The sequence below is a fragment of the Oncorhynchus mykiss genome, chromosome 10 (genome assembly GCF_013265735.2).
Source record: "Oncorhynchus mykiss isolate Arlee chromosome 10, USDA_OmykA_1.1, whole genome shotgun sequence".
Classification (NCBI taxonomy): Eukaryota; Metazoa; Chordata; class Actinopteri; order Salmoniformes; family Salmonidae; genus Oncorhynchus; species Oncorhynchus mykiss.
In genome coordinates, this window is record NC_048574.1 from 73,813,987 (window position 1) to 73,837,711 (window position 23,725).

Genomic DNA, 23,725 nt, shown 5'->3' on the forward strand with positions numbered 1-23,725 from the left:
ACACACAGTGTTTCCCCTTTTTTATCCCTTGTGACACACAGTGTTTCCCCTTTTACCTGTGCTAGAACTGTAATGCAAGGTGTCCTCAGGGCTAAAGTCACTGAGGACCAGAAAAACCAGTGCTGCGTCATACATGGGTGGTTCCACAAAAAAACCTGTTGTGCGTATCGACATAACAATGGAAAACACGAAAGAAGAAGATTAAGAGCTTTTGCTCATAACTTGGCCTCACAAAAATGATTCCATAACATTGAGTGACCAGAACTGAACTAACAGGTAGGAATGGAACATTTCTTTATGTCAACGCCTGTACATCCAGTTCTCTACAGATCATTTCACAAGCAAAATGCACTAAAAATGAATGATTTAAGAATGATCATAGTGGTAACTTTGCTCTCTCACAGAGTACAGTATAACACTAACTTGTGAGTGATAATTAAAAGTGACTTACTAGCGAGAACAGAGAGCACAAATACATTTGATGGCAGATATTACAAATGTCACTTTTACATTTGATTTAATTTCAAGGTCTTCCAATTGTACCTTTCAATATGAATGCCTCAGGAACAGGCACAGTAGGACCTGAGCTGTGTTGGAATACTCATACTAACCACACTAACCGTACTATTTGTGACGGAAATTGAGTATGTAGTCTGCTTATTGGTCATAGTATGGATATAGTTAGTATGCCACAGGTCCCGGATGTCGTACTACATTAGTCAAAATAGGAAGTATAACAAGCAGTGGACACTATTTCTGTGCTTTTGGGGCTCATAATGCAATTCTTCAGAAAATGGTCGTGGCTTCACAACATTTTCAGATTTGTAGAAAATGGCGAAAATATGCCGTTCCGATGAGAGCAGACACAAATGCATTGCTTTAAGTAATTATGACATATTTTAAGAAAATGTTCAGCAATGTAATAACGTAAAGACTTTTCAAATAAGTGACGTTACACATTATGTTGGGTGACAATTTGTTAGGTACGCTAGCCTTACGAACCCATAGCATAGCATATCATTGCAGCAGTTGCTTGTATGTACCGGAATGTTAGCTGGCTACCTAACGTTAGTTGGCTACTAATACATCAAACCACATTAACTATATGCTCTCTAACTAACTACCCAACATTTACTGACTTTACTATTCAGGTCATTCTTAGGTTAGTTAAGTGGTATAGTCATTGTGCGTTCTCATTGGACATTGTTAATGAAGTTGTAAGATGTCGAGCTAGTCATTTGTTAGCTATGCTAACAAGCTAGCAAGAAGTTGCATAGCAACAGCAGGCAAAGCGCTAGACAGGCAAAGCTCTAGTACACTCTACTGAAAGGATACCGTTCGTTTACAGTATACTAAAATGAAATGATAGTATGTAGTATGTACTCATTAAGTATGTAGTATACAGTATGTAAGTATGAGTATTCGAACACAGCACTGGTTTCTTGTTGAAACTAACTGTAACCTTTTACTTCCTTCTTCAACGTCACTAGATGGAAATCAATCACATACACAAAAAGAAGACAATCGTCTTTTCTGTTATTTTTCTACTTGTTTTGATGGTAATCTTAGCTTTAATCTTTGGCATTCCCCATTCAAAGGTGAGATATTTGACTTTTTATTTTTTATTTTTTATGATTACATATTAAATTGTCATTGTTTGCCCCTACATTAGATCAGCGTTTCCAAACTTTAGTACAGTTTGCCATAAGTCTTATGAATGGAAACGTGTCTAAATAATGTCACTGTTACAGGATGGAGAAACTGAGAATGGAGGGATTCAAGATGGAGGGATGCAAGATGGAGGGATTCAAGATGGAGGGATGCAAGAGATTCTACCTCTAAACATGGTCCGTTCTTCTGTTGATGACAAATATGATGGGTGCAGAGATTTAATGTTACGGGCGGTTGAAAACATGTACCTCTACAATGAGTTAAACACTAATCCTCAATTCAATACATCCTGGAACACAGCAAAACCACACGCTATACCACATGGAGACAGTTTGAATACAGAGCATTCTATTGCTATCTATTTGTATACAAAAAACATACCAGGATCAAATTCCAAATCAATGTACCTGGACTTTAACAAAGCAGTTCAAGAGGGCCATTCTGCATATATGACATCATCATTCAAGTACCATGCACTGCATTTCTACCTGACTGACGCCATTCAGATTCTTAGAGAAAGACAAGAGACATGTAAGGAAACCTTTCACAGAACCAACAAGAAGTTTGATCAGAGTGTTCTCAACCACAAGATCCGTTCCGGCACCTTCGCCACAAGCTCTTTAAGATCCGACTTAACCAACTTTGGGAATGTGTCTTGCTTTGAGATCCACACTTGCTTTGGTGCTGAGCTAACTTCTTACTCAGCCTTTCCTGAAGAGAGACAAGTTTTAATTCCTCCATATGAGATTTTTGAAGTCACCAAAATCCAGACAAAGTCACCAGTGAATAACCTGTTGTGTGAAGTCGTCTACACACTAAAGAGCAAGGGAGTAGACAGTGGTCTGAATTGCAAATTTATTTTGAGTGGAGGAGAATCGAACATCATCAGAGCATCAGATACAGGCTACATAATACTCTATATTATGTTGATAACTACTGTATATTACTGATCATTACCACCTCTAACAATGAGAAGTAGCCTGATCTGACACAACAGCTGCCCCAGCTTCACAGTGTAGAGATTCTGGTTGTGTTCCAGGCCAGCTACATTGCAGACGCATGCCTAATCTCACACCTGTATAGGTCTTTAACATATCAACTAACCACATCATTTAGCAATCTGTTGCCCGACTACGCAGTCGATGATGTGGCACACGACCATTGGTTGATGCAATGCATTGTCTGCAATGTATTCGACCTGGAATGCAACCCCTGTTAATGCTTGTATTAACCTGCATTGATTGCTCGGTTGCATATTTTTTTTTACTGCTACTGTTTTGAAATGGTTGAGATTACATGTCTTGGTCACGTGTAATATTTTCTTGACCTTTGCTGGCATGTACACCGTGACCGCGGCTACCTACAGTACACCTGGCAGCTTTTGAGATTTGGAAGGGGAGGGATTTTTCGGCCATACGTTGCACGCGACTTGCAGAGAGAGGGGGAGGGCTACCAAAGATGATCGTCCCTGGTTCCACCACTAGTCCAACATCTCAACTCCCCACAACCAACACTAGTAACTGTTTAGAGGCCAGTGCTCATGTAATAATTGGTTCTGAGTTGCCGAGATGAAGCCAAAGAGAACCAGCCACTATCATCACATCTGAGTGACATTGTGGTTAACATGATAAAGCTTTTTTCACATTACACCATTTTCAAAATCCTTAAAATCACCTCATATTCTTGACTGTCATGCCTAATGGCTGTACAAAGAAATGACACGTCAGTACTGGCTTTAAAGCTTGCTTCACATTACATGGTTTACAAAATCCTACAGTTGTATTTCCTTTCACACTATGCAAGTCTTGACAGGATTGCATGTGTCCCATCATGTCTAATCTGTAATGTATTATATCAGACAAACTGACTCAATTGAACCTAAGGTCAGTTCGTAACGGGTTGTAAGAATAACAAGAGTGAGGAGAAAATAAAACTTGGAGGGCTCTCTGAGGCTGAGTGAGAGGGTTGGGTGAGAGAGCACTGAGAAGGGTTAGTCGTTTTCTGTCTGTGAGGTCACTGGCCGTACGCCTCTCAGATGAGTGGGAGGAGACAAAACAAAGATGATTGATGCAGCTATAGTATCAAACCTAAATATCATGCTAGCCTTTTCATGGGAGGGATATTCTGTCGGTTTCATTAAGTACGTTGTTCACCTGGAAAAACTGGTTTGAGAGACTCAAACACAACCAACACACATTGATAACATATAAGAACAAAATAGGCCATAGGTTAATAGAGAGAAATAACTATATGTAGGCTTCTGTCTGGTATGTGATTCTACCATAAGACTAAACACACGGGCCAAGTCCAACTCCCCATACTAACTAGTAAGCTGATGGATATGAGAAAATACAATGTTTTATAATATGTGACATTTCTAATATTGAGTATGCTTTCAATGCCAGGACGTCATAATAATTTCAGTTTTTAATCTAGTGTTCTTCACTACATTCTATTGAGGAAGAGAATTGTCACTTCAGACCCAGATGATAATCAGCTGATAATAAGATAAGTGGATAGACTGTAGAAGACACATTCTCAGTATGGGTGAACCTAGTATGTTAATATTTGTTGCTTATTGCATACATTTTAACTAGACTACATTGTAAATAGCGTAGTAATAACCAGACAGATAACCATGTAGCGTAATATTAATGTAAGAGATCCAGCCGGCTCACCAGGCTCCAATCTAAATAGTGTGTAGTATGATCAGAACACAGTAGTTTTAGTCAGTTGTAGTCAAGACAGATGTCAGACATGGTCTAAGGGGTTTGCCTAAGAGGCAGGTTGACAATTAACATCAAATAGTACAACAATCAAGGACACATTTTAGTCATTGACCTTTTTTTAATTGATCTGATGATCAATATTCATATGATTGTCTCACACCTGTTAATGGGCAACACTTATTTAGAAGTTGGATTCTGGGGAAATAAACATTTTAAATAGATGGTTGACAGATCCTTCAGTTTAGGTAGGCTGCAGTGACATGGAGCATTCTTCACAGTTACCAGAAGAGGAAAGCATTTCACTTAACCAGCTAAAGGCCTGATTGACAGAGAAAGCTCAGACTAGGGTTATTCAAATCCAGTCTCACACAGTAGGGATCAGTTCAGTGATTGCCTAAATTCAACACAACTGGTCTTCCAGGTAGGTTAAATTCAAAACATGATTTGCCTGGGCCCCTCCAAGACCATGGTTGCCTACAAGGTGCAGTACTTCCCAACACTCTCCTCTGGGTTCACCAGACAGGCACACCTGCATCAATTAGTCAACAATTTGATGATTAGTAGACTGAATCAGGAGCGCCAGATTAGGACCACTGAAAACCAAACACACACTAATGTACCCAGAGGCCTTTAGTTAAAAGACACGGTTCATTCTGCACAGAAGCCGGAAGAGGGCAGTATTTAACTCCACCAGCTAAAGGGATGATTGGCAGACAACACTCTTTCTGTAGTGCTGCAGGTACTGCAGGATTTTCTCACAACTACAGACCACACTGAGCTACTTAGCTAACTGATCAGTTCAGTGATTGCCTAAATTCAACACCTGGTCTTCCAGGTTAAATGAAAAACATGAAGTGCCTGCAGCACTACAGGACCAGGGTTACTTACTTGGTGCAGTACCTCACAACCCTCTCCTCGGAAACGACCAGACTGGCACATTTGCATCAATTACACACACACACACACACACACACATACAGACAATGCAAATAAACTAACAGAAAAACATGTAAAATATCTGCCTTCTTCTCCGACTAGTCATCTGTCCTGTTATAAATGATACCCACATTGTTTGCTTATATTGTTAATATTTCTTCTGCCAGTGAATTGGCATTTGTTGTCATGTGCATTGCAGCTTTTGTTAAAACCAATAAAGAAAAGCCTTGAGCAATATGACATCTCCTGTCCTATTTATCCACTTCCTGTACATCTGCTATAAAGATATCAATTTCAATTCACTTGAAGAAAATATGTTTGTTCTCAGGTATAATTAGAAGTGGCTACAAATATATTTAGTTTTAACCAAAGATTAAAAGTTAAAAACATATTTGTAGAAATAACTGACATTTATGGTTTTGAAATCAAAGTGATGGAGGGAGAGCAGTAGCAGGGTTAGTAGTTTCCTGTGTCTGTGAGGTCAGAGTGAGATAGGAGGGAGAACAGTAGCAGGGTTAGTAGTTTCCTGTGTCTGTGAGGTCAGAGTGAGATGGGAGGGAGAACAGTAGCAGGGTTAGTAGTTTCCTGTATCTGTGAAGTCAGAGCTCAGTACAGCTCAATCTATCAACTACAACGAGGAGAGAGCTGTCTCGTTCCAGGCCGACTATATTGCAATTGAGTTGCAACCAATGCTCATCAGATTGCTATACCATATGATGTGGTTAACTGAGATGTTAAACACCTATCCAGAAGTTGTGAGTTCTGTTTGCAATGTAGTCAGCCTGGAACATGGCCAATGTTATGACAGGGTGGAAGGAGAGAGGGGGCGGGGCTCAGTTATCAAGAATCCTTTCAGCAGCCATGTATTCACTAACAGAGACAACAGAAGTCACAGGGACGCAGTGAACAATCATACAACCTACCGTCTATCCGCTTTGACACTAAACTGTTGCTTTGACAACTGTCACTAAGCTAACATATTGCAGTCGTTTGAAGATGGTCATAACAATCGGTCCTTTAGCTATTTGATATGGAATTTTATGTATGAAAAAAATGTAAAGAAATGTATTGATAAAATACTGAATTTGGATTACTGTAGTCCACAGAAACACATTGAATAACACATTCATAAATGGCAAAAAATACAGTAAAAACGTTTTCAAGTGTCTGCCCTATATCTAGGAGATATACGAAAGCTCAGGAAAAAAAGCAACAATTAAGATGTTTAATTTTATTGTGTTTTATTCAATGCAGAATACATGATTCTGCCACAAAATTGAAAAAAAAAACATGTTACTGAGAAATGTCTGGAACTCATCCAGTGACACAACTTGCCAGTGACCATGACAACTGGCATTAGGTGCAGTGGTTAACTTGTGTGTGAGGAAGACAGAAAGGTGGAATGTTAACTATCTCAGCAGCATCACTTTTAGTGGCCCTGTAGTGAACCAAGGTGTACTGTACATTATCATGTATGTGTGCAATCATGAAGATCTGTGTCACACCCTGATCGGTTTCACCTGTCTTTGTGATTGTGTACACTCCCCTCCAGGTGTCGCCCATCTCCCCATTATCCCCTGTGTATTTATACCTGTGATCTCTGTTTGTCTGTTGCCAGTTTGTTTTGTTTCGTCAAGCCTAACAGCGTTTTCCCCTCTATTCCTGTCTCTTGATTGTCCCTGTTCTCTAGTTTTCTGGGTTTGACCTTTTCTGCCTACCCTGAGTCTGCCTGCCGTCCAGTACCTTTGCCCTACCAATCTGGATTATTGACCCCTGCTTGTCCTTGACCTGTATTTTGCCTGCCCCTAATGGATTATTAAACAATTGTTAATTCAACGTTGTCTGCATCTGGGTCTTACCTTGAAACGTGATAGTACGAACTGGCCATGACTGACCCAGCAGACTCGGGCCAGCTGCGCAATGCCATCTCCTCCCAAGGAGCCACCATCGTTACGCACGAGAAATTGCTTCGTGGCCTTATGGAGGGAGTCCAAACGTTGGCTGAACTCCATGACCGGGCGTTGGACATTTTGCTGGAGCAATTCTGCAGTTTGTCTGGGAGGCAGCCTACCACTGTGGTAACCCCACAGCCCCTCAGTAACTCAGCTGCTAGCTGCGCCGTGTCATCGGTCACTCCACCTTCTCTGGAGTCCCGCTTACCTCTACCTGGAACGCTTCAATGGAGAGCCGAGCACCCGTCGGGCGTTTCTTGCTCAGTGGGCCCTCGTCTTTGAGCTTCATCCCTCCTCCTTCCCCTCAGATCGCTCCAAGATAGCCTAACTCTTCACACTGATGTCCAAGAGGGCTCTCACTTGGGCTACTGCTGTATGGGAACAACAACCGGCCATATGCGTTAGTTTCTATGGGTTCGTGGGAAAGGTGAAGAAGGTTTTTGATGCCCCATTCTCCGGGAGAGAAGCTGCCTGGAAGCTAATCCAGATTCGTCAGGACTCCCGCAGTGTGGCAGACTATTCTGTGGATTTCTGCAAGTTGGCAGAGGAGAGTGTTTGGAACCAGGAAGCGCTTTTCGATATGTTCCTGCAGGAGGTCAAGGACGAGCTTGCTGCTCGGGAGTTACCTACGGATTGCGCCTCCCTCATCGCGATGACCATCTGCATCGATGGCCGATTTTGCTCGCACGTCCAGGGATTCCACCTGGCCTCAGAGTAATCCCGGAAGTCCCCAACCCTCCCGTTGCCGAGAGAATCCGAGGCTCCCTGACCTCCCCCAAGAGTCGCCGAAGATGGCTGAGCACTGCTTCCCGAGCCTATGCAACTAGGCAAAGCTGGGATGCCAGTGGAAAGGCAATACAGGATCAACGCGAAGAGTTGTATGTATTGCGGGACACTTGGTCATTTTGTAACCTCTTGTCCTTTAAAAAGAGCAGGCTCACCGGTAGGAGTGAGTACTCTGGTGGGCTATACGGAGAACCTTTCTGCTTCCCTTGCTCGCAACCCTATTTCATCCCATTCTGCTATAGGGAAACCAGCCCATAGGCCGGGTCACTCACAATACCACTCCCATCAACCTACGGGTGTCAGAGAATCACAGTTAGACCATTCAATTTCTGCTCATCAAGTCTCCTCAGATTCCCGTGGTTTTGGGAATCTCCTGGCTTCGGCGACACAATCTCTCATCAACTGGTCTATGGGTGCCATCATGGGCTGGAGTCCGTTCTGCTACGTCCATTGTCGGAAGTCAGAACAACCTGCACCGGGACGTATTCCTGGGGCCCGGAAGATGCCCCGAAACTCTCCGCCATCCACACAGAGTACCATGACCTTCAGGGAGGTGTTCAGCAAGACCACTGAAGCCACTTTGCTTCAGCCGCACTGATCCTATGACTGCGGGATTGGCCTTCTCCCTAGCACCATACCACCCCATGGATGTTTGTACTCTCTGTCGGGACTTGAAAGCAAGGCTATGGAGACCTACATTTCTGCAGAATTGATATGACCAGTGGCTACTACGAGTATCTGGTCATGCCTTTTGGCCTCACCAACGCCCTTGCTATGTTACAGGCTCTGGTAAATGATGTTCTCCGCGACATGTTGAACCAGTTTGTCTTCGTCTACATTAATGACATCCTCGTCTTCTCCCGCTCCCCCCTGAAAACACGTACTCCACATCTGGCTGGTTCTTCAACGCCTTCTGGAGAAGCAGCTGTTTGTGAAGGCGAAGAAGTGCGAGTTCCATCGCTCCACTATCTGGGTTACATCATCTCTGCTGGGAGTGTCCAGATGGATCCCGGCATTGTGAGAGCAGTGGTGGATTGGCTTCAGCCTACATCCAACATGCAGCTACAATGTTTCCTGGGGTATGTCAACTTTTATCACCGCTTTATCCGGGGTTACAGCACCTTCCATCCTGTCTGCATTCACCTACCAAGGTTCCATTCACGTGGTTCTTTGCTGCTGACCGAGCATCCTAGAACCTCAAACACCACTTCACCACTGCTCCTACCTTGGTTCATCCTGACCCTTCCCTTCAGTTCGTGGTGGAGGCCAATGCTTCGGATGTCAAAGTGGGGGCTGTCCTCACCCAACGTTCTTCCCTAGACCTTAAGATGAATCCCTGCGCCTTCTTCTCCCACCGCCTCAATGCCACAGGGAGGATCTACGATGTGGGGAATCGGGAGTTTCTCGCGGTGAAGATGGTGTTTGGCGGAATGGAGGTACTGGCTGGAAAGGGTGGAACATCCATTCATTGTGTGGACCAACCACAAAAACCTGGAAAAAACAAAGGAACTAAGGTCAGAACGTGACAGTACCCCCCCAAAGGTGCGGACTCCGGCCGCAAAACCTAAACCTATAGGGGAGGGTCTGGGTGGATGTCTGTCCGCGGTGGCGGCGTGGACCCCACTCCACCATAGTCCTTCTTCGCCTATCTACCCGCCTCTGTGGCCTCTTTAATTTGGCGCCCCTTGCCGCCGACCTCAGACTGGAGACCCAAGCCACGGGTCCCGAATGGACGGGAGATTCCGGCAGCACCGGACGGACGGGAGACTTCGGCAGCTCTCCTGGCTGACTGACGGCTCTGGCAGCTCCTGGCCGACTGACGGCTCTGGCAGCTCAGGGCAGACTGGCGGCTCTGGCAGCTCAGGACAGACTGGCGGCTCTGGCAGCTCAGGATTTGCGGGAGACTCTGGCAGGTCAGGACAGACGGGAGACTCTGGCAGCTCAGGACAGACAGGAGACTCTGGCAGCTCAGGACAGACGGGAGACTCTGGCACCTCAGGACAGACAGGAGACTCTGGCACCTCAGCACAGATGGGAGACTCTGGCAGCTCAGGACAGATGGGAGACTGGCAGTGCTGGGCAGGAAGAAGGCTCTGGCAGCGCTGGACAGGCGGGAGCACCTGTAGTGAGGAGACGGAGAGACAGCCTGGTGGGGGGGGCTGCCACCGGAGGGCTAGTGCGTGGATGTGGCACCGGATAGACCGGACCGTGAAGGCGCACTGGAGGTCTCGAGCACCGAGCCTGCCCAACCTTACCTGGTTGAATGCTCCCCGTAGCCAGGCCAGTGCGGCGAGGTGGAATAGCCCACACTGGGCTGTGCTGGCGAACCTGGGACACCATGCGTAAGGCTGGTGCCATGTACCCCGGCCCGAGGAGACGCACTGGAGACGAGAAGCGCTGAGCCGGCATCATGGCACCTGCCTCGATGCCAAACCTAGCCCGGCCGATACGAGGCGCTGCGCTATAACGCCCCGGGCTATGCCTGCGCACCGGGGACACCGTGCACCTCACGGCATAACACGGTGCCTGCCCGGTCCCTCTCTCTCCATGGTAAGCACGGGGAGTTGGCTCAGGTCTCCTACCTGACTTAGCCACACTCCCCGTGTGCCTCCCCCCAATCAATTTTTGGGGCTGCCTCTCGGGCTTCCTTGCCAGCCGTGTTCCCTCGAAGCGCTGGCTCCCATTACCTACTGCCTCCGTTCTCCTGGCTGCCTCCATCTGTTCCCATGGGAGGCGATCCCTTCCAGCCAGGATCTCCTCCCATGTGTAGCAACCCTTGCCGTCCAAAACGTCCTCCCATGTCCAGGAGTCCTGAGATCGCTGCTGCCCGATACCACGCTGCTTGGTCCTTTTTTGGTGGGTGATTCTGTAACGGCTCTCGTGGGAAGAAGGTGAGGACCAAAGCGCAGCGTGGTAAGTGTTCACCTTATTTAATGAAAAAACTCAACACTGAATAACAAACAACAAAGAAACATCCGAAACAGTTCTGTCTTTTGCAGACACAAAGACTGGAAATAAACACCCATGAAACACAGGTGGAAAAAGGCTACCTAAGTATGATTCTGAATCAGAGACAAATAAAGACACATGCCTCTGATTGAGAACCATACCAGGCCAAACTCAAAAACCAACATAGAAAAACAAACATAGACTACCCACCCCAACTCACGCGCTGACTATACTAAAACAAAGACAAAACAAAGGATCTAAGGTCAGAACGTGACACCAATGTTATTACAGGGGTGGGAGGAGAGAGGGCGTGGGGCTCAGTTAGCAAGAACCCTTTCAGCAACATTTTTAAATAAAACCTGTCAAAACCTGTGTTGACTAATAGAGACCACAGTGAACAATCATACAACATACTGTCTATCCACTTTGAAACTAAATGGTTGCTTTGACACTAACATAAAACAATGTTTTTTATATAGGAGATGGACATGATAATGAATGTATTTTACAGCAATGGCACATGCAAAGTTACATATTGGTAACTAAATGACATTTATCTTATCTTTGTTAGGTTATTTGTGTGTTGTGGTTTACACCAAACTCAACCTGATGACTGTCTGTCTCACACCTTCAAGGGGGCCTCAAACTTGTTAGCAGGGGGTTTCTGAGGGGGGAAAGATCACAAAAGATACCTGTTAGGAACAGTTAGAAATTGTCCAAAATAGGGGTGGGTTGTCAAACTTTTTTTTGCATTTGGGAGGGTAGTGCGGGGTTTTCCGGGCACAGGGGCACGTTCTTCCCTGATTTACATTAACCATTTGGCAGGTTTTACTATATAATGTATTCTACAGTTGGATTCGGGCAAAACTTGGAAACTAACAATGTTACTACGGGAGAGAGGGTAATGTATAACGTTTACATTGTCAGGATATGTTATTGTTAGCCATCAAGGATACTCTGGGAGGAGAGGAGACACAGTCTGGTATCAATCACCCTGACAGCCTTGAGTTGGGAAGGAGTGAGCACTTTGGGGTAGAGGTCAGGTCAGATGAAGTGAGGAAGAACAGATATAACTAAGGTTCTGTCTGGATGTTCAGTTGTGGAGGAGAAGACTCAACCTAGGAGAAAGGGTTAAATATCAGTGCTTGTGTGAAATGTTTTTTATCTGAATTACAGCTGTAACAACCCTTTGGGAAGAATTAAACTTGGTTAATCGTGAGTTATTTACTCTGAAAAATTTGAACCTAACACTACGGTATATAACCACATGTGCTTGCATGCACTTCTGCTATCAAGGTGAATGGTACTTGTCTTATGCACTATGCTTTTCCACAAGCTCACTATACCACAGGTCAATATAGTCTACCAGTCAACTGTCTATCCTGCCCTCTATCCACCATTCATAGTGGCAATAGTGGTAGGTGGATCATTTGTCCAGATCTGCTGTAGGCAAACTAGAAATCATACCACACATAAAAGCATTCAAAGCTGCATCAATGCTTAGTATAAATCCACAACAACAAATAGGAATTGCTGACAGGCACTGGAGAGAACAGGTGCATCATTGCGCATGAAAGAACAGTGAAGACCCATGCAGCTCCCCTATTGATCTTGCTTAGGGACAATACAATATTCCTACCTACACTAGCCTACGAGACCAAAAACCAATGAATAATTGCTTTATTGTTCTACTCTAGGCTGTAGACTGCAGTAAAAATGTAATAATAAGCCCTGTTATTTGAATGTTTCATTGCATTTGGATCAGTTGTGGGTCTACTCTGACCGATTCTTGAAAGGAGCAGCAGCAGGCCAGTCTGGCTGTATTTTTACAGCTGCTACTTTAAAAGTCTCCTATAGGCTACCTGCACACGCTCATCCACTCCCCTCTAATATAATTCCAGCATCCAAACTGCACATCGGCCATTCCATTACACCAAAAAATGTAAATACATTGGGAGATTGTCAAGCCAAGACTTTAATACTGAGTAGGGAGGGTTAATTATGGAGATAAGCACTCAAAGTCAGTAATCGGTATGCAGTTATGCGTTGCTTATTGATTGGTGGAAAATGTGTTGCATATATCTTATATCATCATTATCTGAAGCCGGCTCTTATCATAGTGTAATAAAACAGGCAGAGAGAGCTGGCTCGTCTGTTGTGGTCGGCGAACCCTCAACCTTCTGGCCCGTTAGCCCTGCGTGGCATCGACTGTGGTAAAGTTGATATCCACGTTTATAAGCACAGGTTTGCTACATGTATTGTTATTAATCGTCGTAATACATTTTTCTGAGTACATTTTAATAGTAGGGAGTGTCTGCACATTTTTGGACAGGACAAGGGGAAGGTTATGTGAAAAAAAAATTACATTGCAGAGGGGGTGAATCTTTTTTATGACACCTCAAGTTAGCAAGACAGTACAAACAGATCTGGGACTCAGGCTAGGAAAGATCTAAACAGCAGTCAGAAGTCATGAGTGAAGTCCCCCTTGGTGACTGACTGATGACTGGTATCCTTCCATATCACAGGAGGTTGGTGGCACCTTAGTTGGGGAGAACGGGCTTGTAGTAATGACTGGAGCGGAATCAGGGGAAGGGATTCAAATACATCAAACACATGGTACTCCCTTCAGCAGCCTCCACTGTTCCACATATACCAAATATGATATATTTTACAACATATTTTAATTGACAATTAAGATTTTCTATTTTATTCTATTAAAATTATGATACTTGGTTCTGCCACAACATTTTTAAATAAAACCTGTTGTTGTGAAGTAGGTAGAACTCATCCAGTGACGTCATTCCCTGTCACACAACCTCAGAGACGGTGACCATGACAACTGACTGAGCACACATTGAGGTGTTTGACTTGGGGTTGAGAAGAGTGTGAGAAAGACAGGAAGGGGGAACGTTAACTCTTTCTCAGCAGCATCACTTTTAGTTTCAAATGGCCCTGTGGTGAACCACGGTAGAGCTGTGTACATCCTCATGCATGTGTACGTGTGCAGACATGAAGATCTGCATGACTTTGTGCACGTGTTATCTTGGTGCTTCAGTGTGGGAACATGGTTTGTGGTCATGTCTGCTTGTAAAGTCAGAAATCTGACCAGGTTTAAGTAGATCTTATCAGACAGTCTGCAAAACAGTGAAGCTGAACAATACAAAACTACCTCTATCGTGCTCCAGTCTGGTAAGTTCAACTATCATATCATTATAGTCTGATAAGATGTTACAACAAGAGTGGTGGTATCAGATATAGGGCCTAGTGCAAAATCATTGTGAAATGTGCAAAAAAGACAGTAAACATTGTAATCTCTGTGTGATTTCATTTGGTAACACTTTTTCTGTATCAATTTCCACTGGCCATTAATATCAGGGCCAAATTATTATTTTTTATTTTACCTTTATTTAACTAGGCAAGTCAGTTAAGAATAAATTCTTATTTACAATGACGGCCTACCCCAGCCAAACCCAACCCGGACGACGCTGTGCCAATTGTGCGCCGCCCTATGGGACTCCCGATCACGGCCATATGTGATGCAGCCTGTTTTTGAACCACGTACTGCAGTGATGCCTCCTGCACTGAGATGCAGTGTCTTAGACCACTGCGCCACTCGGGAGCCCCTTAGGGCCAAATTAGGGTCAAATTCAATCTGGTTCGAATGGAATTCTCGAATTGGTGCTGGGTCGAGAGAAACCCAGGCCAGTGCATCCCAGTTTCACAACTGGTGCCAGCTCGATTAGAAATTGTACTGGTGACGTCGTTACTATGCAACCACCAGCTGATCACTGCTGGATTCTGATACCATGTTTAGCTATCTCGTCTGGGCTTGATGCTGTTAGCTAGCACATGGACAAGCAACACTGCTGTAGTCAGACATGACATGAATTAACACCATAGCTGGATCATTAATTTATTTTTGAATGAGCTAACGAGAGCTATCAGTAATTTTAACTGGCCATGTCATATTGAAAGCTAGATAGCTACATCATATCAAACAAGTCACGTGGTTTGCTTGGCTTCCTAGCTAGAAAATAGCCAATGCCATGGCTAGCAAGGTAGGTATAAAGCTAGCTAGTCTGTTATGCTAGTGATGACGCTAACCAATTAGCTTGCTAGCTAACGTTAGCAAGCTAAATACATGTCTCTGTGTCTGGCTTCAAAGTGCAAATGGAAACGGGGCTTCAGTAGCATTTCAACTAACTATCTACAAACCGTAACAATAGCCATAACCCTAACCTTAACACTTATCCTAACCCTGAACTGTGTTAAACACCTAGCTACACATCCATATTTTTATCAATCCATGTTTACCAAAATATTTCAATGGACAATAAAGATTTTCTATTTCATTCTATTCTATTCTGTCCTAATCTATTCAAATTAGGATACTTGGTACTGCCACACACAAAAAAAGACTGACGTGAAGTTGTCTACACATTAGTGAACACTGGCGTTTAGAGTGACTTGAATTGCAAGTTGCAAAATGATGCAAAATCAAACCTGAGAAGCAGCTTTTTTGCATTCAGCAGAGCATTAGCTACAGGCTAATGACACAAACATAAAACAAAATATCTTGATCTAATGAACTGTCATAACCTACTTACTAAACTGGTGTTTTGACATTAGCTGTTGCTTTGACACTACTATAAAACACAATATCTCTAAGAGATGGAAATGATAATGAAAATATTCTACAGTAATGATGACAACTACATAGTTACATCTGGGAAACTGAATGACATTTATCTTTGTCAGGTTGTTTGTGTTGTGGTTGTGGTGATGTCTGATGATGACTGTCACACCTTCAAGAGGGCCTCAAACTTTAGTGTGGGTTCTGAGTGGAAAAATACTAGAAAAAGATACCTGTTAGTGGGAAAGAGATCAACAGTAGTCAGAAGTCACCCTGATGATTGACTGATGACTGGTATCATTCCACATTTAACCAAATGTGAAATATTTTCTGAAATATTAAAAAACATTTTATAACATTAGCCACTTACACTCATGGGAAATTACCTACAGTTGAAGTTTACATACACCTTACCCAAAAACATTTAAACTCAGTTTTTCACAATCCCTGACATTTAATCCAAGTAAAAATTCCCTGTCTTAGGTCAGTTAGGATCAACACTTTATTTTAAGAATGTGAAATGTCAGAATAATAGTAGAAAGAAAGATTTATTTCAGCTTTTATTTCTTTCATCACATTCCCAGTGGGTCAGAAGTTTACATACACTCAATTAGTATTTGGTAGCATTGCCTTTTATGTTTAACTTGGGTCAAATGTTTCAGGTAGCCTTTCACAAACTTCCCACAATAAGATGGGTGAATTTTGGCCCATTCCTCCTGACAGAGCTGGTGTAACTGAGTCAGGCTTGTAGGCCTCCTTGCTCGCACACACTTTTTCAGTTCTGCCCATAAATGTTCTATGGGATTGAGGTCAGGGCTGTGTGATGGCCACTCCAATACCTTGACTTTGTTGTCCTTAAGCCATTTTTCCACAACTTTGGAAGTATGCTTGGGGTCATTGTCCATTTGGAAAACCCATTTGTAACAAAGCTTTAACTTCCTGACTGATGTCTTGAAATGTTGCTTCAATATATCCACATAATATTCCTACCTCATGATGCCATCTATTTTGTGAAGTACACCAATCCCTCCTGCAGCAAAGCACCCCCTTAACACAACTGTGCTTCACGATTGGGATGTGTTCTTCGGCTTGCAAGCCTCCCCTTTTCCCTCCAAACATAACGATGGTCAAAATGGCAAAACAGTTCTATGACCAGGAGGACATTTCTCCAAAAAGTATAATATTTGTCCCCATGTGCAGTTGCAAACCGTAGTCTGGCTTTTTTATGGCGGTTTTGGAGCAGTGGTGTCACGACTTCCACCGAAGTCGGCTCCTCTCCTTGTTCGTGTAGCGTTCGGCGATCGACGTCACCGGCTTTCTAGCCATCGCCGCTCCATTTTTCATATTTCCATTTGTTTTGTCTTGTTCCATACACACCTGGTTTTCATTCCCTAATCAACCTACATGTATTTAGTCCTCTGTTTCCCTCCATGTCTTTGTGTGATATTGATTATTGTAAGTGCTTCTGCACATTTTGTTTGACTGGTGCATGTCGGGTTATTGTGCCCATATTTTTGTGTTTCTATGGCCGTTGGTTTTACTATTAAAACTACCAAGTTCTGCTCTCCTGCGTCTGACTTCCTCACCTCCAGTACACACCGCATCACAGGTGGCTTCTTCCTTGCCGAGCCGCTTTTCAGGTTATGTCGATATAGGACTTGTTTTACTGTGGATATAGATATTTTTGTACCTGTTTCCTCCAGCATCTTCACAAGGTCCTTTGCTGTTGTTCTGGGATTGATTTGCACTTTTCGCACCAAAGTACGTTCATCTCTAGGTGACAGAACACGTCTCCTTCCTGAGCGGTATAACTGCTGCGTAGTCTCATGGTGTTTATACTTGCGTACTATTGTTTGTACAGATGAACGTGGTACCTTCAGGCGTTTGGAAATTGCTCCCAAGGATGAACCAGACTTTTGGAGGTTCACAATTCTTGGCTGATTTCTTTTGATTTTCCCATGATGTCAAGCAAAGAGGCGCTGAGTTTGAAGGTAGGCCTTGAAATCCATCCTCAGGTACACCTCCAATTGACTCAAATGATGTCAATTAGCCTATCAGAAGCTTCTAAAGCCATGACATAATTTTCTGTAATTGTCCAGGCTGTTTAAAGGCACAGTCAATTTAGTGTATTTAGTCTTCTGACCCACTGGAATTGTGATACGGGGAATTATAAATGAAATAATCTATCTGTAAACTATTGTTGGACAAATTACTTGTCAAAGTAGCTGTCCTAACCGACTTGCAAAACTATAGTTTGTTAACAAGAAATTTGTGGAGTGGTTGAAAAACGAATTTTAATGAGTCCAACCTAAGTGTATGTAGACTTCCAACTTCAACTGTATATGGATAGGGCTAAAATGAAACATTTCTTACAGAAGATATATTCATACCCATGGTAGCACTTAAAAGGAAATAGTTGGGAGACTATGGAGCAATGATTATACTAAAGGTGAGGACACAACAGGTCACCTGACAAGACTGAATCTAAACATTACACCGTTGATTTTATGTGCATTTTACATTGTCATTTACATTACAAACCAGAACTGAACTAAAAACTATTCATCTAACATCCAACATTTACAAGTCATTCAACAAAGTCACTTGTACCCAAAATAAGAGCTACAACACAACATCCCTGTTGTGAATGGCCCCACAAGTACCACTCCCTGCACCTTCTGACCAATGCCTTAGGAATTCTGAACAAGAACATGAAGTATTTCCAAATCTTCCGATGAACCAGAGGCTTTCTATGGTGTCTGAAATACTACAATGTGATTTGGACAGCTCTTTAGACAAGCAAATCACCTCTAAATGCCTTGGAACTCGCTCCTGTTTTGAGGTCACCACCTACATTGGTGCCCCACTGGGGGGGTACTCTCAGCTGCCGCATGAGAAGGAGTTGCTGATTCCCCCCTATGAAGTGTTCAATAGACAATATTTTATATTCCATTCATATTAGGATACTTCCCAATAGGCATAGACGTCAATTCAACATCCATTTCACGCTGGTTCAACCTAATTTAATTTTAAATGACGTGGAAACAATTTTGATTCAACCAGTGGGTTGGTTCTTCAACAATTTTTTTAAATTAAAACGTATCACTGAGAAATCGCTGGAACTCACCCAGTGACGTCATTACCAGTTACTCACACAACCTGAGAGCCTGTGGCCGTGTGACCATAGAATCTGGTACTTCTGTGTTGGAACAATGTTTGTGGTTGTGTGGGCTTGTATTAGTCAGATGTCTGACCAGGTATAAGTAGACCTTTGCAGAAAAGCTGCAAACACAAGTCCTGAAGCTGATCAATACAAAACAACCTCAATCGTGCTCCAGTCTGGTAAGTTGAACTATCAGATCATTATAATCTTATAATTCGTTACAACAACAGTGGTGGTATGATATATAGCATTGTCAGTAGTAGTACTCATTATTTCTCTATAGAGTTTATATCAGTAGTACTAACTAAATGACACTAGGTTGTTTAACGTGGCTAATGTTATTTCTCCATAGAGTTTATATCAGTAGTAATAATGAAATACTACTAGATTGTTGTAGCTAACATAGCTATGATTTTTTAAATTTTTGAAAAATTCTATATATCCATTGTTTAGCTGGAATGGAATGTTTTTATCCTTTATATTTGACTGTAATATGTGGCTGTCTCACCTAGCTACTGTACAGTGCCTTCAGAAGGTATTCTTACCCTTTATTTTTTCCAAATTTAGTGTTTTTACAAAGTGGTAATGAAATGGATTTAAACGTCATTTTTTTGTCCAAGTTTTACACAAAATACTATGAAGTATCAAAGTGGAAGAAATTATTTTACATTTGTGAAAAGTTAATGAAAAAATAAAACACAAATATCTTCATTAGATAAGTATTCAACCCTCTGAGTCAATAAATGTTAGAATCAATTTTGACAGCAATTACAGCTGTGAGGCTTTCTGGGTAAGTTAAGAAATGTGCCTACCTGTATTGTACAATATTTGCAAATTAATCATTTTTTGCAAATATTATAAGTTCTATCAAGTTGGTTGTTGATCATTGCTAGACAGTAATTGTCTAATCTTGACATAGATTTGATGATTTGAAGATGATTTAGTCAAAACTGTAACTAGGCCACTCAAGAAAATTCAATGTTGTCTTGTTAAAACTTCTTTGGGACAGGGGGCAGTATTTTCACATCCGGATGAAAAGCATGTCCAAAGTAAACGGCCTGCTACTCAGACCCTGAAGCGAAGATATGCATATTATTAATAGATTTGGATAGAGAACACTCTGAAGTTTCTTAAACTGTTTGAATCATGTCTGTGAGTATAACAGAACTTATTTGGCAGGTGAAACCCTGAGGACAAACTCTCTTTTCATTGGGTTTTCATTGGGAATCCAGATTTCTAATCGACTTTCCTGCAGTTCCTATCGCTTCCACTGGATGTCAACAGTCTTTAGAAATTGTTTTAGGGATATCCTTTGAGAAATGAAGAAGTAACACTGTTCAGAACGGAGGTAGAGAGATGTGTACTCTTTGATAGAGGCGCGTGACCTGAAAAGCTCGCTCCACTTTGTTTTCCTCCGGTATTGAACACAGATCATCCCATCTTCAATTGTATCAATTATTTACGTTAAAAAATACCTTAAGTTGTATTAGGAAAGTAGTTTGACATGTTTGGACAAAGCTTACAGGTAACTTATGAGAAATTTTGTAGTCATGTTGCGCAACTTGGAACCGGTGTTTTTCTGGATCAAACGCGCCAAATAAATGGACATTTTGGATATATATCGACGTACTTAATCGAACAAAAGGACCATTTGTGACGTTTATGGGACATATTGGAGTGCCAACAGAAGAAACTCGTCAAAGGTAAGGCAAGAATTATATTTTATTTCTGAGTTTTGTGTTGCGCCTGCAGGGTTGAAATATACTTTTCTGTCTTTGTTTACTGGGGTGTTATCCTAAGATAATAGCATCATTTGCTTTCGCCGAAAAGCCTTTTTGAAATCTGACACATTGGCTGGACTCACAACAAGGGTAGCTTTAATTTGGTATCTTGTATGTGTGATTTCATGAAAGTATACATTTTAGAGTATTTTTAAAACATTTGGCGCTCTGCATTTTCACTGGATGTTGGCCAGTTGGAACGCTACCGTCCTGCATATCCCAGAGAGGTTTAATCACCAAAGGTGGATAACTGACTAAAAGGAGTAAAATACACAAAATCGTGTCTCGTACAATTGAAAAAGATCTCTCATGGTTGAAATTCTCCATTATATACCGCCATTCTGTCCTTTAGTAGTGTTTTTGTAGAAATCGCCTCAAACGTCATTTTACATCATGTTAAACAGTACTGCAAAAATGTTTACTTACAGAGTGCATCAAACATGATTTAGACCTTGTTTATGGAAAAGTGTTTATTTCTGTATTTCATGGTTGCAACTTGCTGAAAATTGTTCACAGTGTTCCTATTCTTGTTAAAGCAACTCCAATGTATATTTGGCCTTGTGTTTTAGGTTGCAAGATTTTACTCTAGGATTTGGCTTGTGCTTAGCTTTATTCTCAAAAAAACTTGTCAATGACAATTATACCCATAACACGATGCAGCCATCAGCATGCTTAAAAATATGACAAGTGGTACTCAGTCATTTGTTGTGTTGGATTTTCCCCCTTATATAAAGCTTTGTATTCAAGATATAATTAATTTCTTTGAATTAAAAAAAAAAAGTTTTACTTTAGTGTCTTATTGCAAACAGGTCGCATGTTTTGCAATATTGTATTCTGTACATGCTTCCTTCTCCATCTGTCAGTTAGGTTAGTGTTGTGGAGTGAGTACAATGTTGTTAATCCATTCTCAGTTTTCTACCATCACAAACATAAACATTTTAAACTATTCTAAAGTCACTATTGGCCTCCTTGTGAAATCCCTGAGCGGTTTCCTTCCTTTCTCTATAAAGTGTACTGTTGTCATTCTGCAGTCAATTGGAAAAAAGTAGCAAGCCAATTATTGAATGAGACTTGATTGACAGTAGTTTTGCTTCACAATAAAGGCTTTGTTAAATGGTGGCATTCCAAAAACTCCTATCAATTCTTAGAAGTGAATAATATCAAAGCTATTTTTATAATGATTATAATGATTACCAGTATGTTTATGTTTACTATCCGCTTCTATATGGTGCTTGTCACGCTCTTGATAATGGACGGACCAAGGCGCAGCGTGATTTGAGTTCCATATCCATTTATTAAGTGAAAACTTCTCAACAAAACAATAAACAAGCAACGAATCATGACTTCCGTGGTGTAACAAACACAATCAATATCCCACAAATACAGGTGGGAACAGGGACAACTTAAGTATGATCCCCAATTTAAAGACAACGATAATCAGCTGCCTCTAATTGGGAACCATTCTCAATCCCAAACATAGAAATAAATTGACTAGAACTTCCCCTAGTCACACCCTGACCTACAACACCATAGAGAATCAAGGGCTCTCTATGGTCAGGGCGTGACAGTGCTATTGCAATTCATTTTAAAACGTGAATAGTATCAAAGCTATGTTGTATCATGTTGGGTACTGTTATGATGATTCGTATTTGTCTCCTGTATATGTTGTTTTACTACAGGTGCTGTTGAAGTCATGGGGCGAAACAACATCCTAACCTTTGCTGTGCTGTGTGTCTTCCATGTTTGGACTCTGGGTGTGGACTCGAAGACGGTAAGACGTGGACTCCAGGATGGTACTTTCAGCATATAGTCTTGCTACTTTTAATCTGAGAACAAGATTGTTACAGTAAAAAAAATTTAATGATAGTATATATAAAACTGTTTCTCTGTATTCTCCTCCGTATTCTCTGAAGGTTCATCTCCATCAGCCTGGTCTCAATTCCAGCATACCCTTAGACATGGTCCCTGACTCTGTTGACGACATGTATAACGGCTGCACTGAACAAATGTACAACAAGGTGCAGAAGGAATATCTTGTACATGAAAACAAAGAGCCCTTCAAAAATGCCTGGAAGTGGGCCGAAAGGTGTGCAAAAAATGTGAAGGAACGATTCCGAAAGGACAAGTCTGAGTACAATGTTGGCGACAAACTTTCACATAATCATATCAAGGCTATCTGTGCTTACACAACAGGTCATCCTTCAATACACTCAGAGTTCAACCAAGCAGTCCGGACCGATAGATATGAGTATACAACCTCCTTCCAGTTCCACTCCCTGCATTTCTTCCTGACTGACGCCATTCGCCTCCTGAAAAAAAAGCAATCTTGTCACATCACATACAGAAGAACCAAAATGAAGTTTGTGGGTAAAGTTAACAAAACTATTAGATTTGGCTACTTTGCCTCCAGCTCTCTTAACAAGGACAATTCTGAATTTGGAGACAAGTCCTGCTTTGAGATAGAGACGTGTTTTGGCGCTTACCTGAAGTCCTTCCCCAAAATGGGGACAAAAGAAGAGGAGGTGTTGATTCCACCCTATGAAGTGTTCAACGTTACTGAAGTACTCAAGAAAGAAGACGATCCAACACTTTGGTGTGATGTTGTGAACAAACTACAGAGCACCAAAATAGCCAAGAGTAACCTGAATTGCAAAATGTTTAAGAAGCCAATTATTAATTAAGAAAATTAACATTGAGTCATTGTCCCTAAAGAGGATGTAATTCAACCAGCTCAGCTTCTTATTCTCACGCTTCTTACAAAAATAAATACAATAAAATGTTGAGTGACCATAGTTTCTATTGTAATAAGTTAATTGGTGTTTATTTGTGGATGTTACATACAAACCTCATCCTGACTACCAGAAATAGTGATTATTAAGATGTGTGTATTAACCTGTGTATCAGACTTTAAAGCACTTATATACCTTCTGCAGCTTGTTTCAACATGAATAAAGAAAATCATTGAGCAAGAATACTGTATTCGTCATGTATTTTTGGTTTAAACTATTAACATACTACGTTTAGACAAAGTTAAATTAATCCATGGATCAATCTATAATATTACATGACAAGTTTAATTGTTCAATAAAGTTATGCTTAATTACTTCCTCCGAGGTGGCACATAA

The 23,725-nt window shown here is 41.9% G+C and overlaps 2 protein-coding genes across 4 annotated transcripts; both read left to right on the forward strand.

Moving 5' to 3' along the window:
• Positions 1 to 188: 188 nt before the first annotated feature.
• Positions 189 to 4,226, forward strand: LOC110497272 (ecto-ADP-ribosyltransferase 5). 3 transcript variants are annotated; one of them, XM_021573289.2, is made up of 3 exons: positions 196 to 276; positions 1,491 to 1,598; positions 1,752 to 4,226. In XM_021573289.2, exons 2-3 carry the CDS (start codon positions 1,491 to 1,493, stop codon positions 2,619 to 2,621), a joined length of 978 nt encoding a protein of 325 aa, XP_021428964.2. In that variant the 5' UTR covers positions 196 to 276; the 3' UTR covers positions 2,622 to 4,226. The 3 variants fall into 3 exon arrangements, with proteins under 3 accessions (XP_036789854.1, XP_021428964.2, XP_036789853.1); XM_036933959.1 differs by lacking the exon at positions 1,491 to 1,598 and having other exon boundaries at positions 189 to 276; XM_036933958.1 differs by lacking the exon at positions 196 to 276 and having other exon boundaries at positions 1,393 to 1,598.
• A 17,894-nt stretch (positions 4,227 to 22,120) lies between these two features.
• Positions 22,121 to 22,935, forward strand: LOC110497273 (ecto-ADP-ribosyltransferase 4). Its single transcript, XM_036933960.1, has 4 exons — positions 22,121 to 22,153; positions 22,280 to 22,371; positions 22,514 to 22,686; positions 22,794 to 22,935. The coding sequence occupies exons 2-4, from the start codon at positions 22,294 to 22,296 to the stop codon at positions 22,840 to 22,842; spliced, it is 300 nt and encodes a 99-aa protein (XP_036789855.1). The 5' UTR covers positions 22,121 to 22,153; positions 22,280 to 22,293; the 3' UTR covers positions 22,843 to 22,935.
• Positions 22,936 to 23,725: the final 790 nt, after the last annotated feature.